The sequence below is a fragment of the Dendropsophus ebraccatus genome, chromosome 11, assembly GCF_027789765.1.
Source record: "Dendropsophus ebraccatus isolate aDenEbr1 chromosome 11, aDenEbr1.pat, whole genome shotgun sequence".
Taxonomy (NCBI): domain Eukaryota; kingdom Metazoa; phylum Chordata; class Amphibia; order Anura; family Hylidae; genus Dendropsophus; species Dendropsophus ebraccatus.
In genome coordinates, this window is record NC_091464.1 from 79,546,907 (window position 1) to 79,569,474 (window position 22,568).

General features: G+C 43.3%; 1 protein-coding gene across 4 annotated transcripts in view; it reads left to right on the forward strand.

Moving 5' to 3' along the window:
* The window catches only part of CTPS2 (CTP synthase 2), a 135,461-nt gene that overhangs the window by 3,501 nt on the left and 109,392 nt on the right, over window positions 1-22,568 (forward strand). For all 4 annotated transcript variants that reach the window (XM_069946281.1, XM_069946282.1, XM_069946280.1 and 1 more), the window contains 6 exons: window positions 2,202-2,407; window positions 6,164-6,334; window positions 8,183-8,283; window positions 16,179-16,295; window positions 18,959-19,042; window positions 20,290-20,370. In XM_069946281.1, coding sequence (XP_069802382.1) covers window positions 2,202-2,407; window positions 6,164-6,334; window positions 8,183-8,283; window positions 16,179-16,295; window positions 18,959-19,042; window positions 20,290-20,370 — 760 coding nt within the window. The remainder of the gene's footprint in view (window positions 1-2,201; window positions 2,408-6,163; window positions 6,335-8,182; window positions 8,284-16,178; window positions 16,296-18,958; window positions 19,043-20,289; window positions 20,371-22,568) is intronic.

Consider the following 22,568-nt stretch of genomic DNA (forward strand, 5'->3'; position numbering starts at 1 on the left):
CTGACGCGGGCCCGAGACATGACGTCTCAGGTCCGCTCAGCCAGTCAGTGACGGAGGCGGGATCCGTTTCAAGTCCGCTAAGATCCAGCCTCTGTCACTGACTGGCTAAGAGGGCCCGTGTCAGACACCAGGAAGCGGCTGGGAACCGGGGAACGGAGCGCCGCAATACGGGACCCGCTGCTGGAATCAGGGAGGTGAGTGGACGTCTTTTCTCTCAGCCACCTCCTCCCCGGCCAGATCAAAAAATAGCCCCCACACTAAAGTACCCCTTTAAAGGGGAACAACAGTGGAAGTCTTTTTCTTTTGAATCAACTGGTTTTGGAAAGGTATATAGATTTCTTATTTACTTATATATAAAAACCTCCAGTCTTTCAGTACTTATCAGCTGCTGTATGTCCTGCAGAAAGTGGTGTATTCTTTCCAGTCTGACACATTGCTCTCTGCTGCCACCTCTGTCTATGACAGAAACTGTCCAGAGCAGCAACAGTTTCTGACATGGACAGAGGTGGCAGCAGAGAGCAGAGTACAGTCATGGCCAAAAGTTTTGATACAAATATTAATTTTTACAAAGTCTACTGCTTCAGTTTTTAAAATGGCAATTTGCATATACTCCAGAATGGTATAAAGCGTGATCAGCTTAACAGCAATTACTTGCAAAATCAATATTTGCCTAAAAAATGAACTTTATCCCCCAAAACACATTTCAACATCATTGCAGCCCTGCCTTAAAAGGACCAGCTAACATCGTTTCAGTGATTGCTCCATTAACACAGATGTGGGTGTTGATGAGGACAGGGCTGGAGAGCAATCTGTCATGATTAAGTAAGAATGACACCACTGGACACTTTAAAAGGAGGCTGGTGCTTGGCATCATTGTTTCTCTTCTGTTAACCATGGTTATCTCTAAAGAAACACGTGCAGTTATCATTTAACTGCACAAAAATGGCCTAACAGGGAAAAGTATCGCAGCTAGAAAGATTGCACCTCAGTCAACAATCTATCGCATCATCAAGAACTTCAAGGAGAGAGGTTCCATTGTTGCCAAAAAGGCTTCAGGGCGCCCAAGAAAGACCAGCAAGCACCAGGACCGTCTATTAAAAGTGTTTCAGCTGCGGGATCGGGCTACCAGCAGTGCAGAGCTTGCTCAGGAATGGCAGCAGGCAGGTGTGAGTGCATCTGCACTGTGCACTGTGAGGCGGAGACTCTTGGAGCAAGGCCTGGTTTCAAGGAGGGCAGCAAAGAAGCCACTTCTCTCCAGAAAAAACATCAGGGACAGACTGATATTCTGCAAAAGGTCCAGGGAGTGGACTGCTGAGGACTGGGGGAAAGTCATTTTCTCTGATGAATCCCCTTTCCGATTGTTTGCGACATCTGGAAAACAGCTTATTTGGAGAAGACAAGGTGAGCGCTACCACCAGTCTTGTCTCATGCCAACTGTAAAGCATCCTGAAACCATTCATGTGTGGGGCTGCTTCTCAGCCAAGGGAATCGGCTCTCTCACAGTCTTGCCTAAAAACACAGCCATGAATAAAGAATGGTACCAGAATGTCCCCCAAGAGCAACTTCTCCCAACCGTCCAAGAGTAGTTTGGCCATCAACAATGCCTTTTCCAGCATGATGGAGCACCTTGCCATAAAGCAAAGGTGATAACTAAATGGCTCAGGGAACAAAACATAGAGATTTTGGGTCCATGGCCTGGAAACTCCCCAGATCTTAATCCCATTGAGAACTTGTGGTCAATCATCAAGAGACGGGTGGACAAACGAAAACCAACAAATTGTGACAAAATGCAAGCATCGATTGTGCAAGAATGGACTGCTGTCAGTCAGGAGTTGGTCCAGAAGTTGATTGAGAGCAGCCGGGGAGAATTGCAGAGGTCCTGAAGAAGAAGGGTCAACACTGCAAATATTGACTTGCTGCATTAACTCATTCTAACTGTCAGTATAAGCTTTTGTTACTCATAATATGATTGCAATTATATTTCTCTATGTGATAAAAACATCTGACAAACACACATAAAAACCAGAGGGCAGCAGATCATGTGATAATATAATATTTGTGTCATTCTCAAAACTTTTGGCCATGACTGTAGAGTAGAGATGGGGAAAGATACAAGAAAACATGAGACCCCCTTTATTGTTAGATACCTGTCCTTCTAGGTGGGTGTGATGATAATAGTAATGGGATTTCCTATATTCCAGGATTCTCTGGGGGCGGCTGAGTACTGTACATAGAGAACCAATGAAGTACATCCTGGTGACCGGCGGTGTCATCTCTGGCATCGGGAAAGGAATCATCGCCAGCAGCATCGGGACCATCCTGAAGTCATGTGGGCTCCGAGTCACCGCCATTAAGATTGACCCCTATATTAATATAGATGCTGGGACGTTCTCACCCTACGAGCACGGTATATGCTACGTGTTTCTTCACACTCAGTAATCCTGATGTCATTGCGCTATATATACACCCGCTGTCTGGATTTGTTTCCATTGTACATATATATATATATATATTTATGAGCAGATTAAGAACAGTTATATACAGTATGGTTATAGTCCTTGTAATATATATATATTCCCTGTACACGATGTGCGTCAGAAGGGACATCCTGGGACGGAGCTTACAGCTATCTAATATGTTAGATAAACCAGAGACCCCAGATACTGGACATTGCTCCGGCATGAATGTAATGGGACCGGTATATACGAGCCTTTGAGTTCTGTTACACAGAGCGATTTGTGACGACTAACGATAAACGATCGCAAACGAGATTGTTTATCATTAACCTGAAATCGCTCACCGTATTACACAGAACGATAGTCGTTAGTTGCGATCGTTACTATGATTGTTATTGCGATCGTTACTATGATAGTTTACACAGAACGATTCATGTTTAAATTTGAACAATATAATGATTTTTCACACGATAATCGTCCCGTGTAATATGGCCCTTAGTCATCTCAGTAAGCACATTCTATGACATGAAGTGACGGCAGAGGTCGTGGATCTGCTGAACTGCCGCTAGCATAGGCGTAAGGGTCTAAGGGGCTGCTGGTCTTCACCAAAGTCACTACCCCCATGTCCTCTGTATCTCAGGGTGTATACACACATCACCCATGTCCTCTGTATCTCAGGGTGTATACACACATCCCCCATGTCCTCTGTATCTCAGGGTGTATATACACATCCCCCATGTCCTCTATATCTCAGGGTGTATACACACATCCAGCATGTTCTCTGTATCTCAGGGTGTATACACACATCCCCCATGTCCTCTGTATCTCAGGGTGTATACACACATCCCCCATGTCCTCTGTATCTCAGGGTGTATACACACATCCCCCATGTCCTCTGTATCTCAGGGTGTATACACACATCCCCCATGTCCTCTGTATCTCAGGGTGTATACACACATCCCCCATGTCTTCTGTATCTCAGTGTATACACACATCCCCCATGTCCTCTGTATCCCATTGTGTATACACACATCCCCCATGTCCTCTGTATCTCAGGGTGTATACACACATCCCCCATGTCCTCTGTATCTCAGGGTGTATATACACATCCCCCATGTTCTCTGTATCTCAGGGTGTATACACACATCCCCCATGTCCTCTGTATATCAGGGTGTATACACACATCCCCCATGTCCTCTGTATCTCAGGGTGTATACACACATCCCCCATGTCCTCTGTATCTCAAGGTGTATACACACATCCCCCATGTCCTCTGTATCTCAGGGTGTATACACACATCCCCCATGTCCTCTGTATCTCAGGGTGTATACACACATCCCCCATGTCCTCTGTATATCAGGGTGTATACACACATCCCCCATGTCCTCTGTATATCAGGGTGTATACACACATCCCCCATGTTCTCTGTATATCAGGGTGTATACACACATCCCCCATGTTCTCTGTATATCAGGGTGTATACACACATCCCCCATGTCCTCTGTATATCAGGGTGTATACACACATCCCCCATGTCCTCTGTATATCAGGGTGTATACACACATCCCCCATGTCCTCTGTATCTCAGGGTGTATACACACATCCCCCATGTTCTCTGTATCTCAAGGTGTATACACACATCCCCCATGTCCTCTGTATATCAGGGTGTATACACACATCCCCCATGTTCTCTGTATCTCAAGGTGTATACACACATCCCCCATGTCCTCTGTATATCAGGGTGTATACACACATCCCCCATGTCCTCTGTATCTCAGTGTATACACACATCCCCCATGTCCTCTGTATCTCAGGGTGTATACACGCATCCCCCATGTCCTCTGTATCCCATTGTGTATACACACATCCCCCATGTCCTCTGTATATCAGGGTGTATACACACATCCCCCATGTCCTCTGTATCTTAGGGTGTATACACACATCCCCCATGTCCTCTGTATCCCATTGTGTATACACACATCCCCAATGTCCTCTGTATCTCAGGGTGTATACACACATCCCCCATGTCCTCTGTATCTCAGGGTGTATACACACATCCCCCATGTCCTCTGTATCCCATTGTGTATACACACATCCCCCATGTCCTCTGTATCTCAGGGTGTATACACACATCCCCCATGTCCTCTGTATCTCAGGGTGTATACACACATCCCCCATGTCCTCTGTATATCAGGGTGTATACACACATCCCCCATGTCCTCTGTATCTTAGGGTGTATATACACATCCCCAATGTCCTCTGTATCTCAGGGTGTATACACACATCCCCCATGTCCTCTGTATCTCAGGGTGTATACACACATCCCCCATGTCCTCTGTATCCCATTGTGTATACACACATCCCCCATGTCCTCTGTATCTCAGGGTGTATACACACATCCCCCATGTCCTCTGTATCTCAGGGTGTATACACACATCCCCCATGTCCTCTGTATCTCAGGGTGTATACACACATCCCCCATGTCCTCTATGGCGGCTATAATGCTTCACTTCTGGGACCAAGGTTGGTGGGATGTTCTGTTCCTGAGGGGCAAAAGCAGGATTTTTCAATGGAAGTGGTGGTGGTGGTGGTGGGGGGGGGGGGGGGTATGGAAATTTCAAATGCCCCTGAGAGATACAGAAAACAATACCCCCTTATTATTCTCAGTTTGTGATTAGGTTTCTTACTGTCACAGGGAATGGTTAGGGTTATGGGGTTAGTATTTCTGGTAATATAATTTTTGATCTGTTGAGCCTTAAAGGAATATTCCAGGAGAAGAACAACTTTTCCCTTATCCACTCCATCGGGGAAACGTTGGAGATGGTGAGTGGTCCAACCTCTGAATCCCCCTCCCCTGATCTCCATATCGGGCCCCGACTTCTGTGTAATGAATAAAGCTGCAGGTATGGCAGGTGTCTCACGTCTCTGTTCATTCCTATAGAGCAACGGAAAGAGCTGAGTACGCCGAAAGTGCGCTTACTCAGCTCGTTCTGTCGCTCCGTAGGAAATAATAGAGCCGTGAGTCATGTGCCGTACCTGCAGCTCTATTCATTACACAGAAGTCTGGGCCCGATATGGAGATCAGCAGATGGTACAGAGGTCGCTCCTACTTTTCACCTATCCTGTGGAGAGAGGAAAAGTTGATTAAAAAAAAAATTTAAAACAGCTCTTAAAGGGATTGTTCACAAAAAGAAATTCTTTAAAATCAGCTGGTCTCAGTAAGTGCCAGAAATTTGTAATTTACATTTATTAAAAATGTTTAAAAATCTCCAGTCTTCCAGTACTTATCAGCTGCTGTATGTCCTGCAGGAAGTGGTGTATTCTCTCCAGTCTCACATAGTGCTCTCTGCTGCCACCTCTGTCCATGTCAGGAACTGTCCAGAGCAGCAGCAAATCCCCATAGAAAACCTCTCCTGCTCTGGGCAGTTCCTGACATGGACAGAGGTGGCAAGAGAGAGCACTGCGTCAGACTGGAGAGAATACACCACTTCCTGCAGGACATACAGCATCTGATAAGTAATGGAAGACATGAGATTTTTTTTAATAGAAGTAAATTACAAATCTCTTTCTGGCACCGGTTGATTTGAAAGAAAAAATATTTTGGTGAAGTACCCCTTTAAATCAGATTTATTAAATAACTGGTCCTATATAGAAAGCATGGCATAAGATGGAGTATGTCAGCAGATAATCTGGTATGTGATTTGCAGGTGAAGTCTTTGTGCTGGATGATGGAGGGGAAGTAGACCTGGATTTGGGAAATTATGAGAGGTTCCTGGATATCAGTCTGTATAAGGACAACAATATAACTACAGGGAAGATCTATCAGCATGTGATCAACAAGGAGCGGCGAGGAGACTACCTGGGGAAAACAGTGCAAGGTTAGTAGTGTGTGTGTGTTGGAGGGAGGGGGGGTTTTGCTAGAATGAGCGTACACAATGGAGCCGGAACAGGGAGTGGATACCTTTTGTTTTAGTTCTTGTAAGCTGTTATTGTTTGAAGAGAAGAAACATATTATTTAGGCCTCCATTGTCTGCCCCCCTGGGGGTAATGCTGTATAATAATGTGCACCTGTAGCCTCTCTGAGGTTCTCGTATAGGACATGCACACAGGGGTGACATTGGGAGAATAAGGATCAGGCATGTTGCATTTCAACTGCTCTAAGAGGTAGCTGTCGGATGGATGAACATACAGCTGACAGCTCTTGGAGTTGTATGGCCATCTTAAAGGGGTATTCTGCTCAAACATAACTTTTGATATGTTGCTGCCCATGATGAGACTAACTATTCCTTCCATATTTGTTATTATCTATTCAGTCTCCGCCCCCCCAGTTCTGAGCTGCTGCTTTCTGCCAAAGACACAAAAGTCTGTATGTGAGCTTTTCTCTCTGTCTCCCCCTCTGTCCCTAGCTGGCTGTATCTGTAACATTGTAGCTTCTTTGTAATGTTGGTAGGGTTATTCTGAGGTCAAGTCACTAATGAACTCACAATGATTATCCCTCCTAGCATTACAAAGAAGCTACAATGTTGCAGATAAATCCTGCCAGGGACTTGTTTACATCAGCTGTCTCAGAAGGGAGGGGAGGGGGAGACAGAGAGAAAAGCTTATACACAGATTTTTGTGTCTTCAGCAGAAAACAGCAGCTCAGAAATGGGGGAAGAAGACTGGGTATATAATAACAAGTATGGAAGGAATTGTTAGTCTCACCATGGGCAGCAACATATTAAAAGTTATGTTTGAGTCGAATACCCCTTTAGGCCATGTTCACGCACTGTGAGAACATCGGCCGTTGTTTGATGTGTTTACCTGCCCGATATTGGCTCGATTGGCTAGTGAATTTCACTTTATTTTAATTGGAATGTGGGCACATATGGGTGTATTTATATTACAGTTGGGTGTATATATATTACAGTTGGTTGTATATATATTACAGTTGGGTGTATACATATTAAATTTGGGTGTATATATATATATATTACATTTGGGTGTATATATATATATTACAGTTGAGTGTATGTATATATACAGTATTACATTTGGGTGTATATATATTAAAGTTGGGTGTACATATATTACAGTTGGGTGTATATATATTACATTTGGGTGTATATATATTACAGTTGGGTGTATATATATTACAATTGGGTGTATATATATTACAGTTGGGTGTATATATATTACAGTTGGGTGTATATATATTACAGTTGGGTGTATATATATTACAGTTGGCTGTATATATATTACATTTGGGTGTATATATATTACAGTGGGGTGTACATATATTACAATTGGGTGTATATATAGTACAGTTGGGTGTATATATATTACAGTTGGGTGTATATATATTACATTTGGGTGTATATATATTACATTTGGGTGTATATATATATATATATATATATATATATATATATATTACTTTTGGGTGTGCCCGGGCTGCAATTTACCATAGACCACATGTATAGTACTGTTGTAGAAAATAGACTTATCAATTATGTTGTGCAGACACGGAGAACACCGGCCGTAGGGTATATCCCACTGCCGTTGTTCCATTCACTGCTATGCAAGTCAACAGTGCTCATAAACAACGGCCGCTGTTTATTGCTAAAATACAGCGTGTGAGCATGGCCTTAAAGCCCATAGTTGGTTTGGTCCTTAGAGGTTTAATGTTAATAGAGTAAAACCAGGAATACATTGATGAGTGTGATTAATGTCCGTTGTCCCTGTAGTGGTCCCACATATTACTGATGCCATTCAGGAGTGGGTGATGAATCAGGCGACTGTCCCTGTGGACAAGGACCAGCAGGAGCCTCAGATCTGTGTCATTGAGGTAAGTGCAGAGGACATATAAGCTGGTGCACCCTGCACCACCACTGATGGTGGCCAAGCACTGACCACACTGATGTCAGTCATATTATCTATACAAATAATGTTAAAGAGCCACTGTCGTATTTTTTTTTTTTGCAGAAATCAATAGTCCAGGCGATTTTAAGAAACTTTGTAATTGGGTTTATTAGCCAAATCTGCCATTATCTGCATGTAAAAAGCCTTTTCCCAGGCCCCCCCCTCCTTCCTCTTTTTCATCCACTCTGAAAAATCTGAAAATTGTGACTTGTTGCAGGAGTCGTCCCCTGTCTGCTCTAGGGAGAGGGGAGGGGGGAGGAGGAAGGAGGGAGTTAGCCGGCAGCAGAAAGCAGATAACAGAGGATTACAGGCACGGAGCTGGGTGACAGCTGTAATCGGAGCTCAGACAGGTCACTGGTGATGGTCAGAACAGATAACGGGTGAGGGATTTGTAGATTAACTCTTTGTTGTCCTGTTTTGGTCTTTTCTTTAGCTCTCTCCATAGGAGAACAATGAAGACAGGGGGGAGAGCTTCAAACTGCTTTTTCATGATAAAAATGCATTTTTCGGATAATAAACCCAATTACAAAGTTTCATAAAATCGCCTGGACTATTGATTTCTGCAAAAAAAAAATTCACGACAGTGACACTTTAAATGAGAACTCTGGGCAGGGCGATTTTTTGTAAAAGTGTCAGAAAGGGAAGCTGTAAAGAAATAACGTGATCTCACCTCCCTGGCATTTTTACAAAAAATCGCCCTGTCCGGAGTTCTTCTTTAATGCTACAGATTTTCAGCTAAGGAGAATCTGCAGTAATCCCTGCCAGATGTTAGAAGCAAACTGTATATCTGGTCATCTCACCGCATCACGGCTGCCCCTGCTCCATGCTGTGAATATGATACCCGCACTGCTTTCTCTATGGATATTTTGTGGGTTTATTCCTTTTGTTGCTGGAGTAGACGGGACCGTCCATTAAGTGAGATTTAACTATGAAGAATCATTTATGCTGCCGGATGGAAGACCGTCCTCACCACGGTTAGTAGGGGTCAGTCCTTGCCTGTGTATGGTGCAGATGGCCGTCACATGAATTATCCTTCTGTGATAGACAGTGAGAGATGGTTCATCCTTCGCCCAATGTTATTGATCTTGTATAGCTGGTATGATAAACTATGATGGCCAATTTGGAAAATGAAACCATTGTTCACCAGATCATAGTTCGCTAGATCATAGAATCTGTCACTAGGTTTATTCCACCTTAAATGAGGGCAGCATAAACTAGTGACAGAAATGCTGAACAGATTGGTGTATTACTTACAGCATTCTGTTCAGCCGTTCTCCTAATATGCAGGAGAGTAGGCTTCTTGCCACACCCATCCCCCCGCCCTCCAGCTGCTGATTGACAGCTGACTGCCTATACACAGCATGGATAGATAACTGGCAATCAGCAGCTGGTGGGCAGAGTTTTGTGCTTCTCATGAATATCCAGGACCACTGGGCTCATGCACATAATGGAGAGGACTACTTATTATCCATGTTTTCAGGAGGAGATTTCTGGATCAACTGCACAGAACAATGTAAGTGATACATCATTCTGTTCAGCTTCTCTGTCACTAGTTTATGCTACTCTGAGATAGGACACCAAAAACCTACTGACAGAGTCTCTTTATCAGTTGTTCAGCCACACGCTTCTTCCTCTAATGTGTATGGCCACCCATGAGGTCTGGTTAGTTTTCTGCTACCATGTGTCCACTGTAAGGCACCAATATGTAGCACCCATGGTTTTCTCTGCCACTGCCTCCAGGGACTCGCCTTGTAGAGGCCCTTTGCACATATGTCTAAATGTGAATGACCCCTAAGGTTATAATAATCTCCATTTTTACTTACCGCTTCCACTGTAGGAAAATAAAATGCCTTTCCCAACAGATGTACGGTATTCTTTATTACTGGGAGCAGCTGCAGTTCACTGATCTTTGGTTTTACAACCCAGATAATCTAATCTCTGCTGTGCGTGTCATCCTGGTTACAGCCAGCTCAGATCATGAGGAGGGATGGTTTGGTACCATCCTAGATCTGGCAATGTTTCAGCGGCTATGTAATAATACATTTTCCAATCAGCCATAACATTAATCGGATTCTGTCACTAGGTTTATTTATCACCTTAAATGAGGGCAGTGTAAACAGTGACAGAAATGCTGAACAGATCGGTGTATTACTTCCATCATTCTGTGCAGCCGTTTTCCTAATATGCAGGAGAATAGGATTCTGGCCACACCCCTCCCCCCACCCTCCAGCTGCTTATTGACAGTTGACTGCCTATACACAGCATGGACAGATAACTGCCAATCAGCAGCTGGTGGGTGGAGTTTTCTGCTTCTCATGAATATCCAGGACTACTGATCTCATGCACATAATGGAGAGGACTACATATTATCTATGTTATTCAGGAGGATATCTCTGGATCAGCTGCACAGAACAATGTAAGTGATACATCATTCTGTTCAGTTTATTTTATATACCAGGTAGAGGGCCTGAGTTGGACACCTGTGGTCGATATTATAAAAAAGATTTATCAGACTAGGTCATCATCTTCTATTACTTTGCTAATGCTTTCAGCATTGGACAGTGGTCAATATGGGCTGTTGTCTGAGATCATTGCTATCACTTACAGCAGTCATCTTTGCAGCAGTTTGCTTCACAGTAGCTCCTCTGTGGATTTGTACCAGACAGGCTAACGTCTGCTCCCCATGTGTCAATGAGCCTTGGTTTCCTATACAAAAAGTCTGTAATACCGTACATTATGAGAGTAACTACAGGCAGTGGTTGCCATTCTGCGTGCTGTTCCTACATTAACCACTAGATGGCACAGTTGTCTTTATAATGTGATATATATATGTAATTGTTATATACTATGTTTATGTCTTTTGCTATCTAACTATATGTATCTTTATAAGTCTCCTAGGAGTGAAGGGAATAGCCATAGATTCCCACTATTTACCCATGGCCGTTTCTGGGTCATTACTAGCCGCCTGCATAGACATCATTATCATAGCAACAGATCCATATTTCTATCTGAATATATGGAGGTTCAGGTTTAGCAGAAATAACAATCTTCAATCCTTCAGAGCTTTCCCATGCTGCATATGGACTGATCTGGATGAGTAAGAACATTATATAGGCCTGTGTATCCGTTCCATGAATGTAGTGTGATATATATCTCGCTCCGGGATTTGATTCCTTTTAAGGAGATTTTTTTAGGATTTTAGGTTTAAAATTACGACCAAGTAATGGCGATTTACTTATATTATAATAATGTAATATATTATATAAAATGGGAAATAATAAAGGATCAGTGGTGTCAGTGAATGGGGAATTTAGAGGGTATATGTAAAGCGCTCTACCTAATAGTACCAGCAGAGTCCTTCCTTCAGTAGTACCAGAAGAGTTCCCCCTTAATAGCAGCAGAGTACCCCCCCATTAGTGGCAGCTGAGTCCCTTCCTTCAGTACTACCAGTAGGGTTTCCCCTTAATAGTAGCAGCAGAGTACTCCCCCATATTAATGCCAGTTGAGGTCTGTCCTTTAGCAGTGCCAGAAGGGTTCACCCTTAATAGTAGCAGCAGAGTACCCCCTATTAGTGCCAGTTGAGGTCTGTCCACTAGTAGTGCCAGAAGGGTTCACCCTTATTAGTAGCAGCAGAGTACCCCCTATTAGTGCCAGTTGAGGCCTGTCCTCCATTAGTGCCAGAAGAGTTCACCCTTATTAGTAGCAGCAGAGTACCCCTTTTTAGTGGCAGCAAAGTCCGTGTCTTCAGTAGTACCAGAGGGGTTCCCCCTAAATCGTAGCAGCAGAGCCCCCTATTAGTGCCAGCAGAGTCCCTTCCTTTAGTAGTATCAGAAGGGTTCCCCCTTATTAGTAGCAGCAGCATCCCTCCTATTAGTGCCAGCAGAGTCAATTCCTTCAGTAGTAGCAGAAGGGTTCCTTCGTAATAGTGGCAACAGAGTCCATTCCTTCAGTAGTACCAGAAGGGTTCCCCCTTAATAGTAGCAGCAGCATCCCCCCTATTAGTCCCTTCCTTTAGTAGTACCAGAAGGGTATCCCCTTAATAGTGGAAGCAGAATACCTCTATATTAGTGCCAGTGGGGTGACCCTTTAATAGTAGCAGTAGAGTTCCCCCTTATTGGTGCCAGCAGAGTGCCCCCTAACCCCTTCCTGCTGCAGTGATTTTCATATATTTCAGATTTTCTCTTGCTAAGCTCTCTTTTCTATTCCATTGATGGGGTTATTCAGGTCTCCTCTGAGGATTACTATACTCTATCTTCTACCTGTTGATATATTGTTATTTCAGATTATTATTAGGTGGCAGCGTGCTGCTATTGTTTTCTGATGTCAGCCATCCTTCTCTTAGCTTATTACAGAGCCTGTCTGTCCGTTGTATGCGGCTACAGAGTGATGGCAATGATGTGATGAACAAGCTCCTGATCTACTGACTAATAACTATGATGTACACAGGTCGTGTTTGCTCAGCTGTGTCATAGTCTGAGGGTTTTTCTGACTTTTATGTGTTTTATAATCAGATGATACCAGGTCAGATACAATCCAGTACAATAAGCTTAATAAGTCTGCTGATCTGTGATAGCAGCATACAGTCATACCCCTTAGGGCCCTATTACACGGGCCGATTAACGTGCGAAAAATTGTTATCTCGTTCGAATTTAAACTATAATCGTTCTTTGTAATTGCAGGCAACGATCGAAAAATCGTTCGTATGTCATTGCTCGTTGATTTAGATCTGAACCTAAAATTATCGTTAATCGTTCGCTAATCGTTCGCTGTAATTCCACTTTTGTTCGCTCAAGTTCCGCATTTTTTCACAAATCTTTTAGTGTAATTGCACATTGTCCATTGTTTTGCTGGGATCAGAAGGAATAAACGATCATAGTAATGATCGTAATAATGATCGTATCTAACGACCATCGTTCTGTGTAATATGGTGATGATAAATAATCTTGTTTGCGATCGTTTATTGCTAGTCGTTAATCGTTAAATATCGCTTAGTGTTATAGGACCCTTAAACGTATCACTTGGTATTGCATGTTTGTTACACTTAAAGGGGTATTCTCATCTCAACTAACACAGTTATACTTCAAGTTAAAGGGGAACTATCAGCAGGTTAGACAAATCTAACCTGCTGCCCTGTCCCTATTGCACAGGAGACGCAGAGGAGGAAGGTACTGTATGTCTCTTACCTTCATCCTCGGTGCTGTTCCGGTGCAGTTAGTCATGTGCTCCATGGTCTGGTAAGGCTAGGTTCACACTGCGTTTTCAGCATCCGTTTAACGGATCCGTTTTTTTTAACGTCCACAAAAATAGGGTCAGCAACGTTTTTTGGTCCGTTTTGGTCCGCCAAAAAAAACGGATCCGTTTTTTTTTATAATGGAAGTCAATGGAAAAACGGATGCACACAAATGAATCCGTTTTTTGCAATCCGTTTTTCATGCGTTTTTTGCAAAAAACGGATGCGTTAAACGGATGCTGAAAACGCAGTGTGAACCTAGCCTAAGAGTACTGTCTTCCCCCGTAGCGCCTATCCGCCTGACCGGACCTGTCTGAGCTGACAGCTACAGCTCCAGGCCGCTACAAAGCTGCTGCTTCTCACTGGATCGGAGGAAGAAGGAGCGCAGGAGAAGCCCTGCAACATGTTTAGGTAAAGTATGGTGCTTGTGAAATTGTCCGTCACCTGCCGCGCATCACTATTCCATGTAGCAATGCGCGGTCGGTGCCGATGATTTTAGGTTTGAACCTAAATAAACGATCAGCCAATGACACGATCATCATCTGATCATTGTCTCTATCGCCGATTATCAATCCGTGGAATAGGCCGCTTATTTTTATTAAAGGATGCCTCCAGTTTTATAGAACATTAGTTGGAGCCTGAGGGGTAATGTGAAGCTCCTATGCAAAATCTGGGAAAGAAATGAACATGTACCATCTGTAGTAATCATGACTTCCTATGTAGATCGGGGTCTGGGTGTGGCTGCTGCCACAGCTCCCCCTATAGGATTCTACTGTGTATAGCGGGAATGTGAACTCTACACGGAGCGATTTTTAATGATTAACAACGATAAACGATCGCAAGCTAGATTTTTATCGTTACCCTGAAATCGTTCACCATATTACACAGAACGATGGTCCTTAGTCACGATGGTTACTATGATTGTTATTGCGATCGTTACTATAATCGTTTATTCCTTCTGATCCCAGCAAAACAATGGGCAATGTGCAATTACACTGAACAATTAGTGAAAAATTGCGGAACTTGAGCAAACGAATGTGTAATTACAGCGAACGATTAACAAAAATTTTAGGTTCAGATCTAAATCAACGATCAACGCCATACGAACTATTTTCCAATTGTTGCCTGCAATTACACTGAACAATTATCGTTTAAATTCGAACGTTATAACGATTTTTTGCACAAAAATCGTCCCGTGTAATAGGGCCCTAAGGTCCCCACCTTCTGCTGTGACGTCTGTAAGGGCCGTATTACACGGGACGATTATCGTTGGAAAAATCATTAGATTGTTTGGATTTAAACGATAATCGTTTCGTGTAATAGCAGGCAACGATTAAACAACCAATGAGAATTCAGACCTATTTTTATCATTTAATCGTTCTCACTTCGTTCGGTGTAATAAGAAGTCATAGGTAAAACGTTCGCAATAGCGACAACAAAACAACGGCAAGAATAATCATAAGTAACGATCATCGTTCTATCTAATTGGGCGAACGATTTTGGGTCGTTTGCCATAGCGGTCGTTTGAGATTGTTTATCTTTAATTATTATTAGTCAAAAAATCGCTTGATATAATAGTATCCTGAGACACCTCTTATATATCACCTGGGTTTGCAGTTTAGCCATATTCTCCTGCCCAGGGCTGAGATACTATGTCGGATACAACCATGGACAAGAGATGCACTTTTTTTTCTGGACAACTGTTTTGGGTTTTGTTTTTGTTACTTTTTCTTAGCTCGGATACACAGCGTCCTTGCGATACAGTGTTTCAAAATGTATCAAAGCAAAACTTTGCATTAAAGGAATAGAGTATAGAATGAACTACAAACCAGAATAGCTTGTACTGTCTGATGTGAGGGGGTGCTGTATACATGTGCTGTATGACTGTATCAGCTGGGCCGGATCTACTAGTCCTGCCTAACAGACAGTGTGCACTACAGAGGGTGCCGCATCTATCACAGGGGCTCACACTCATGGGGGAAAACTTATCGATCTTGTGTAGCATTGTATGCCAGGGAGAAGGCACAGATTTGCTCCTTCAACCCGGTGTACACCAGATGTATCTCCGGTTCACCTCATGAGCGGCCGAGGAGAGGGGCACAGCAAGGCGGGCAGGAGGTGTGGCCTCTTTCTGTGCCAGATTTACCATGATTGACACCTGCTCACAGTTGAAAATCATGACAGAAATCTACACCTTGTAGATTACTGCGCCTGCTGTTCAGCAGACGCAGATCAGGGCGGATTCACTAAGAAGCATGCGCGTACGCGGTCTTCATAAATGTCCCCTTCAGAGAGCACTGTGTCAGGCTGGAAAGAATACACCACTTCCTGCAGAGCATACAGCAGCAGATAAGTACTGGAAAACCTGAGATTTTTGAATAGTAAGTCATTTCTAAATCTGTATAACTTTCTGACACAAGTTGATTTTTTTCCTCCGGAGTACCCCTTTAAATTACCCCCATTTTCTTAGGAAATGTTACTTTTATTTAGATTAGTGTCTATAGCAGGTTGACCTTCTTACCATGTGCCATATATAATACTAATGTCTTCAGGGAGGTGTGAGTGATGAGTCTTCTGTATTGTCTTTTTAGCTCGGTGGAACCATTGGAGACATTGAAGGAATGGCTTTTATAGAGGCCTTTAGACAGTTCCAGTTCAAAGCCAAGAGGGAGAACTTCTGTAACATACACGTCAGCCTCGTGCCTCAGGTATGTAGATTTATACCGAGTATGTATGTGAATACGTATATATACCGAATATGTATGTCTATAAGGACACACACATATTTATACCTCATACCACATACATACACCTGATTCATTGCATTCAGTGGTCTGAACGTGGTCTCATACTGTAAGGAGTTTGTTCAATGTGTTTGAAGCGCACCTGTCATGTAAGTGTCGATTTTAGGAAATCAGTAAATATCAATAGTACAAGCAATTTTAAGAAACTCTGTTATAGGTTTTATTAAGCAAAAAGTTTCCTTCTGTTTTCCTACCTCCCCCCTCACTTCAGAAGAAGCAGGATTTCTGTGTCCATTATGCCCTATGGAGAGGGGAGGGGTTTAGGGGGGATGAGTGAGCACGGAGAGGAGAAAAGGCAGCCCTGCAAAACACATCGCCCTGCAATCTTCTCACACCAAGGTCCCAGATAAGCACTGATCTTTCTTATCTGTGAATCTGGCGTTTTATGTGCTCAAACAGTTTCCAAACTGTACAGCTGCTTCTCTGCTCTTCCTGCTCATGCATCCCCCTATCCCCCCCCCTCCATAGGTTATAATGGACTTGGCAAACCCGTCTTCACTTTGCTTCTCTGTAATGTAGACAGCTTTGCCCGAAAATAAGCAGATAAGCAGAAATGACAGCTACACTTTTTAACATAATGTTGAAAGGCACCAAATAACAGTTAACACTTAGAAAAAGGCTGAATGTATACCCTATCAAACTACGTTTAGTCTATTGAAATTAATGGATTTGGCATGGGTATGCTGCAATATGTGCCAGAACTCAGCTGGTGCCAAAGATTTGTAATTTACTTCTAATAAAAAAAAAATTCTCCAGTCTTCCAATACTTATCAGCTGCTGTATGTCCTGCAGGAAGTGGTGTATTCTTTCCAGTTTTGAGAGCGGTTTTTTTATGAGGATTTGCTGCTGCTCTGGACAGTTCCTGACATGGACAGAGGTGGCAGCAGAGAGCACTGTGTCAGACTGGAGAGAGAACACCACTTCCTGCATGACATGCAGCAGGTGATAAGTACTGGAAGACTGGAGATTTTTTTAAATAGAAGTAAATTACAAATCTCTGCCACAAGTTCATTTGTAAGAATAATTAATATATGTGACGAATATATTGTACATAGATGTAAAGATTGGGTAATATTAGTCACTGTAGAACAAGCCATCCAGCTGTTGCAGAACTAAAATTCCCATGAAGACAAAAAAAAAAATCTAATATATATATATATATATATATATATATGTTTAGTTATGAGAACACCTAGATTCCCTAAATATAAATATATGTTTGATGCTGTCGCTGTATATAGGACCCGTTTTCTCTGCAGACCAATATGAATCCATGTGATCCCGCTTTGTAGCGGCTAATTTACCGTCATCTATACAGCTTTCGTCTCTTTGTTTACGTGCCTGAAAGAAATGTTATACTAGCACTAGAATAAAGCGACGTCTGCAATAGAGCCGCGAGCCGGGATCAACAAAGTGCAACATTAAAGCAAAGACTATGGAGCTGTGCCGGAGAGCCCCCACAATGTATTACACCTAATATGAAGTGTCGTATCAGTAAATAATTCCCAGCCGCGGCTTGTTTATTGCCAGGGAGTAGCTTATTGTCTTAGAGAGGTATGTGCCGTCTGCAGCTGCTCTCTGATGGAGCTCTCAATTTACCTCTATAATAGGTGCTGAGAGGCTCCGTCTCTTATATACAATCTCAAGCACAAAAGCCATTAACTTCAAAGCTTCAGGTATTAAAGATGTCTAATCCTAAAACTTGAAAGTTAGAAGTCTCCGGAGTGTCAGGGTATATTGATCTCCTAGTCGAGAAGGAAAGAAGTTAAATCTATAGAAGCTTCAGAAAAGCAGAAATAAACCAGCACGTGCCTATTCTCATTCAGCAACATTACCGATCACGGCTGAGTGTTTGTTACTACTTAAAGGGGTACTCCACTCAAACTTTTGATATGTTGCTGCCAATGATGAGACTTACAATTCCTTCAATACTTGTTATTACCTATTCGGTCTCCTCCCCCCAGCTCTGAGCTGCTGCTGTCTGCTAAAGACACCAAAATCTGTGTGTGAGCTATTCTCTCTGTCTTCCCCTCCTCCCCCCCTCCCTTCTGAGACTGCGGATGTAAACAAGTCCTTGGCAACATTGTATCTTCTTTAAAATGCCAGCAGGGTAAATCACAGTGAGGTCATCAGCAACTTGACCTCAGATAAAATCTCCCAGCATTACAAAGAAGCTACAGAGTTGCAGATACAGCCTGCCAGGGACATGTTTACATCCGCCGTCACAGAAGGGAGGAGGAGGAGACAGATAGAAAAGCTAAGACACAGATTTTTGTGTTTTTAGCAGAAGGAAGCAGCTGAGAACTGGGGGAAGGAGACTGAATTGAAAATAACAAGTATAAAAGGAATTGTAAGTCTCACCTTGGGCAGCAACATATGAGAAGCTATGTTTGAGCGGAATACCCCTTTAATGAGAGCAGCCTCTTAAACTGTGGTATATTATGGAGGCTAATGGACCTACATAAAGCTACAATGTACTTACACACGGGTAATGGCTGCGATGTAGGAGAGGGAGATGGTGTCTGACGTGTCCTAATAACATGACCTGTAATATATCTTTTATTCAGCCGACAGCTACAGGAGAGCAAAAGACCAAACCAACGCAGAACAGCGTGCGAGCCCTCCGGGGACTGGGCTTATCACCAGACCTGGTATGTCCTGTAATCCTCCATAGAGTTACTGGCTGATTCTGAGGGGCCTCAGTGTAAATTCTTACCAGCAATGTTATAAGATTCTCTGGACATCGCAGTAAGGCTCCGTTCACACACATGGGGGGGAGATTTACCAAACATGGTGTAAAGTGAAACAGGCCCTGTTGCCCCTAGCAACCAGTCAGATTCCGCCTTTCATTTTCCAAAGAGTATGTGAGGAATGAAAGGTGGAATCTGATTGGTTGCTAGGGGCAACGGGGCCTGTTTCACTTTACTCCATGTTTGATATATCTCCCCCCTTGTTTTTTGCCTCCATCAAAGGGATATGTCAGGTATTTCCCCAATGTATATCTCATTATATAGATGTACAGGGGGGTACACCGGCCATTAACTTCCATTGTAATGTCTGTTCAGACCCTGACTGATCAGTAGAATGAGGGGGGGCGCTGTCCTCTTCCTGCTCTGTGTCTGTCAGGAGACATGTCTCATAGACTTACATTATACAACCGTCTCATCACGTGACGCCCAGAGACAGGAGAGGACTGCGGACTTCTCCCTGACTGTTCTCCCGATCAGTCGTAGCCTGATCACTAAGATCACAACCAATCAAAACTTTAGACTTGTCTCTGGTGACAGTGCCTTTTTAAATGTCTTCCACCTTTATTATTATGATTTCTTTTTAAAGTGCCTCTAATCTCAGAGCGCTGTACATGTGTTGAAGGGGAACTCCAGCAACATGTTTTTCCTTTCAAACCAACTGATGTCAGAAAGTTTTATAGATTTTTAATTTACTTCTACTTTAAAATCTCGAGTCTACCAGTACTTATCAGCTGCTATATGTCCTGTAGAAAGTGGCAATTCTTTCCATTCTGACACAGTGCTCTCTGCTGCCACCTCTGTCCATGTCAGGAACTGTCCAGAGCAGAAGCAACTCTCCTGCTCTGGACAGTTCCTGACATGGACAGAGGTGACAGCAGAGAGCACTTTGTCAGACTGGAAAGAATCCACCACTTCCTGCGGGACATACAGCAGCTGATAAGTATGGGAAGACTGGAGATTTTTAAATAGAAGTAATTTACAAATCTATATAATTTTTTGAATCCAGTTGATTTGAAAGAAAAAAGTTTAATGGAGTACCCCTTTAATCTGTGTATCTCTGTAATGTTGTGGACCGATGGGGCATGTCTATCCCTATAATGATGTGGACAGATGTGGTGCTCTGACTGCTAACATTCATTTCTCGACAGATTGTGTGTAGGAGTACAAAGCCCATAGAGATGGCCGTGAAACAGAAGATTTCAATGTTTTGTCATGTGGAACCAGAACAGGTCGGTGACTTTAAGGATTATCTGCCATTGTGGTTTGTGTGCAGATCTTCTCCATGTAGCGGTGTGGGATTCTTTCTATACTTGACGCTAAGGTATACGAATGACGGGGGAGCTGACGGGCATGGGTGTGAGTCACTGTACATTGCTGCTGAACATGTTGGCGCTATAGGATATAAATAGGCAGAATCCATATCTGTGTGCGGAGTCATTCCATTTAGGTGCACTCCAGGAATTTCTCTTTTTGCTCATATAGTACAGCATAGGCCATAAGGCTGTTACTAACTCTGCAGCTAAGCTTTGTTTTGGGGATTTGTTTTCCTTCCTTCTTTCTTATACTGACCACTTGCAGGACGAGATGTACTTTATATTAAAACTTTTATTTTTCCATAAAAAATATTGTGACATGAAGTTGAAAAATTGAAATGTTCCCCATCCCTTCATCCATCCCCTCACTTGGTTGAACTTGATGGACCTGTGTCTTTTTTCAACCTTACCACCTTAACACATCTTCATTAATATGTGCTGGGACTGCCTCCAGTGCACCAAGGACCGCCTCCAGTGCACCAAGGACTGCCTCCAGTGCACCAAGGACTGCCTCCAGTGCACCAAGGACCGCCTCCAGTGCACCAAGGACTGCCTCCAATGCACCATGGACCGTCTCCAGTGCACCAAGGACTGCCTCCAGTGCACCAAGGATCGCCTCCAGTGCACCAAGGACCGCCTCCAGTGCACCAAGGACCGCTTCCAGTGCACCAAGGACTGCCTCCAATGCACCATGGACCGTCTCCAGTGCACCAAAAACCGCCTGCAGTGCACCAAGGACTGCCTCTAGTGCCCCAAGAGCCGCCTCCAGTGCACCAAGGATCGCCTCCAGTGTACTATGGACCACCTCCAGTGCACCATCAATAAATCACCATCGATTCTTTATACTGACCACTTGCAGGACCAGTTGTACTTTATGTTACAACCTTTATTTTTCCATAAAATATATTGTGACATGAAGTTGAAGAATTGAACAGTTCCCCATCCCTTCATCCATCTCCTCACTTAGTTCAACTTGATGGACCTGTGTCTTTTTTCAACCTTGCCACCTTAACACAGCTTCCTCAATATGTGCTGGGACCGCCTCCAGTGCACTAAGGACCGCCTCCAGTGCAGCAAGGATTGCCTCCAGTGTACCAAGGACCGCCTCCAGTGCACCAAGGGCCGCCTCCAGTGCACCAAAGACTGCCTCTAGTGCCCTACAAACCGCCTCCAGTGCACCAAGGACTGGCTCTAGTGCCCCAAGAACCGCCTTCGGTGCACCAAGGACCGCCTCCAGTGCACCAAGGACCGCCTCCAGTGCGCCAAGGACCGCTTCCAGTGCAGCATGGACCACTAAAATGTGCAGGTTCATGTTAGAGATGTTAAATTTTTACATCATTCACATAATTAATCTTCATCGAACAACTTTTTTGCAGCTTCTGACCCAGTGTTTTGTGGCCATTCTGCAGCACATTGTATCTTATAGCTGCTTGGTTAGAAAAAATTGCCGCCTGTGTTTTCCCATCAGACATCTATATAGTTTATAGCAGTGATGTGGTGAGCGGTCTTCCTGCCTATTTTACTATCTGTATTTATTGTTTCTTACCCTCCTTTACTTGTCCTTATATTCGCAGTCAGTCCTGATTTTTTAGTTCAGCTCCAAGTATCTTAAATGGCACACCTTGCATTAACGAGACCTTTATAGAACTAACACTGTACTACTTCATTTTTCTGTTTTCTTAAAGGTTTGCTAAAAGCTTCCTGTATGTTTTCTGGTTCAATAATTTTTATTGAAAAGTATTTTTCATAACATTTTATGACAATGGAACCCACTAACCGCGTCATGAGCAATCGGTATATGCAAGTAGGAATAGAGGGGTGGAAGGGAGAAGAGGGGGGTAGGTAGTGGGAATAGGGAAAAAGGGGTAGAACAATTGAGGGAACCAACATATGTACAAGAAATAACGGTCAGATACCAGCACCTATCAGTTGCGTCAGCATACACGGAGGCTAATTTATCTGGAGTGTAATACCACCGAAAAATCGTTTTGAGCCACGACTCCACATATGTGCTACATTTGAAGTTGTACAAATCACCAATATACACTTATTATGGGAAATGCTTATAAAGTGCTTTTTTTCCCCCTGCACTTACTACTGCATTAAGGCTTCAC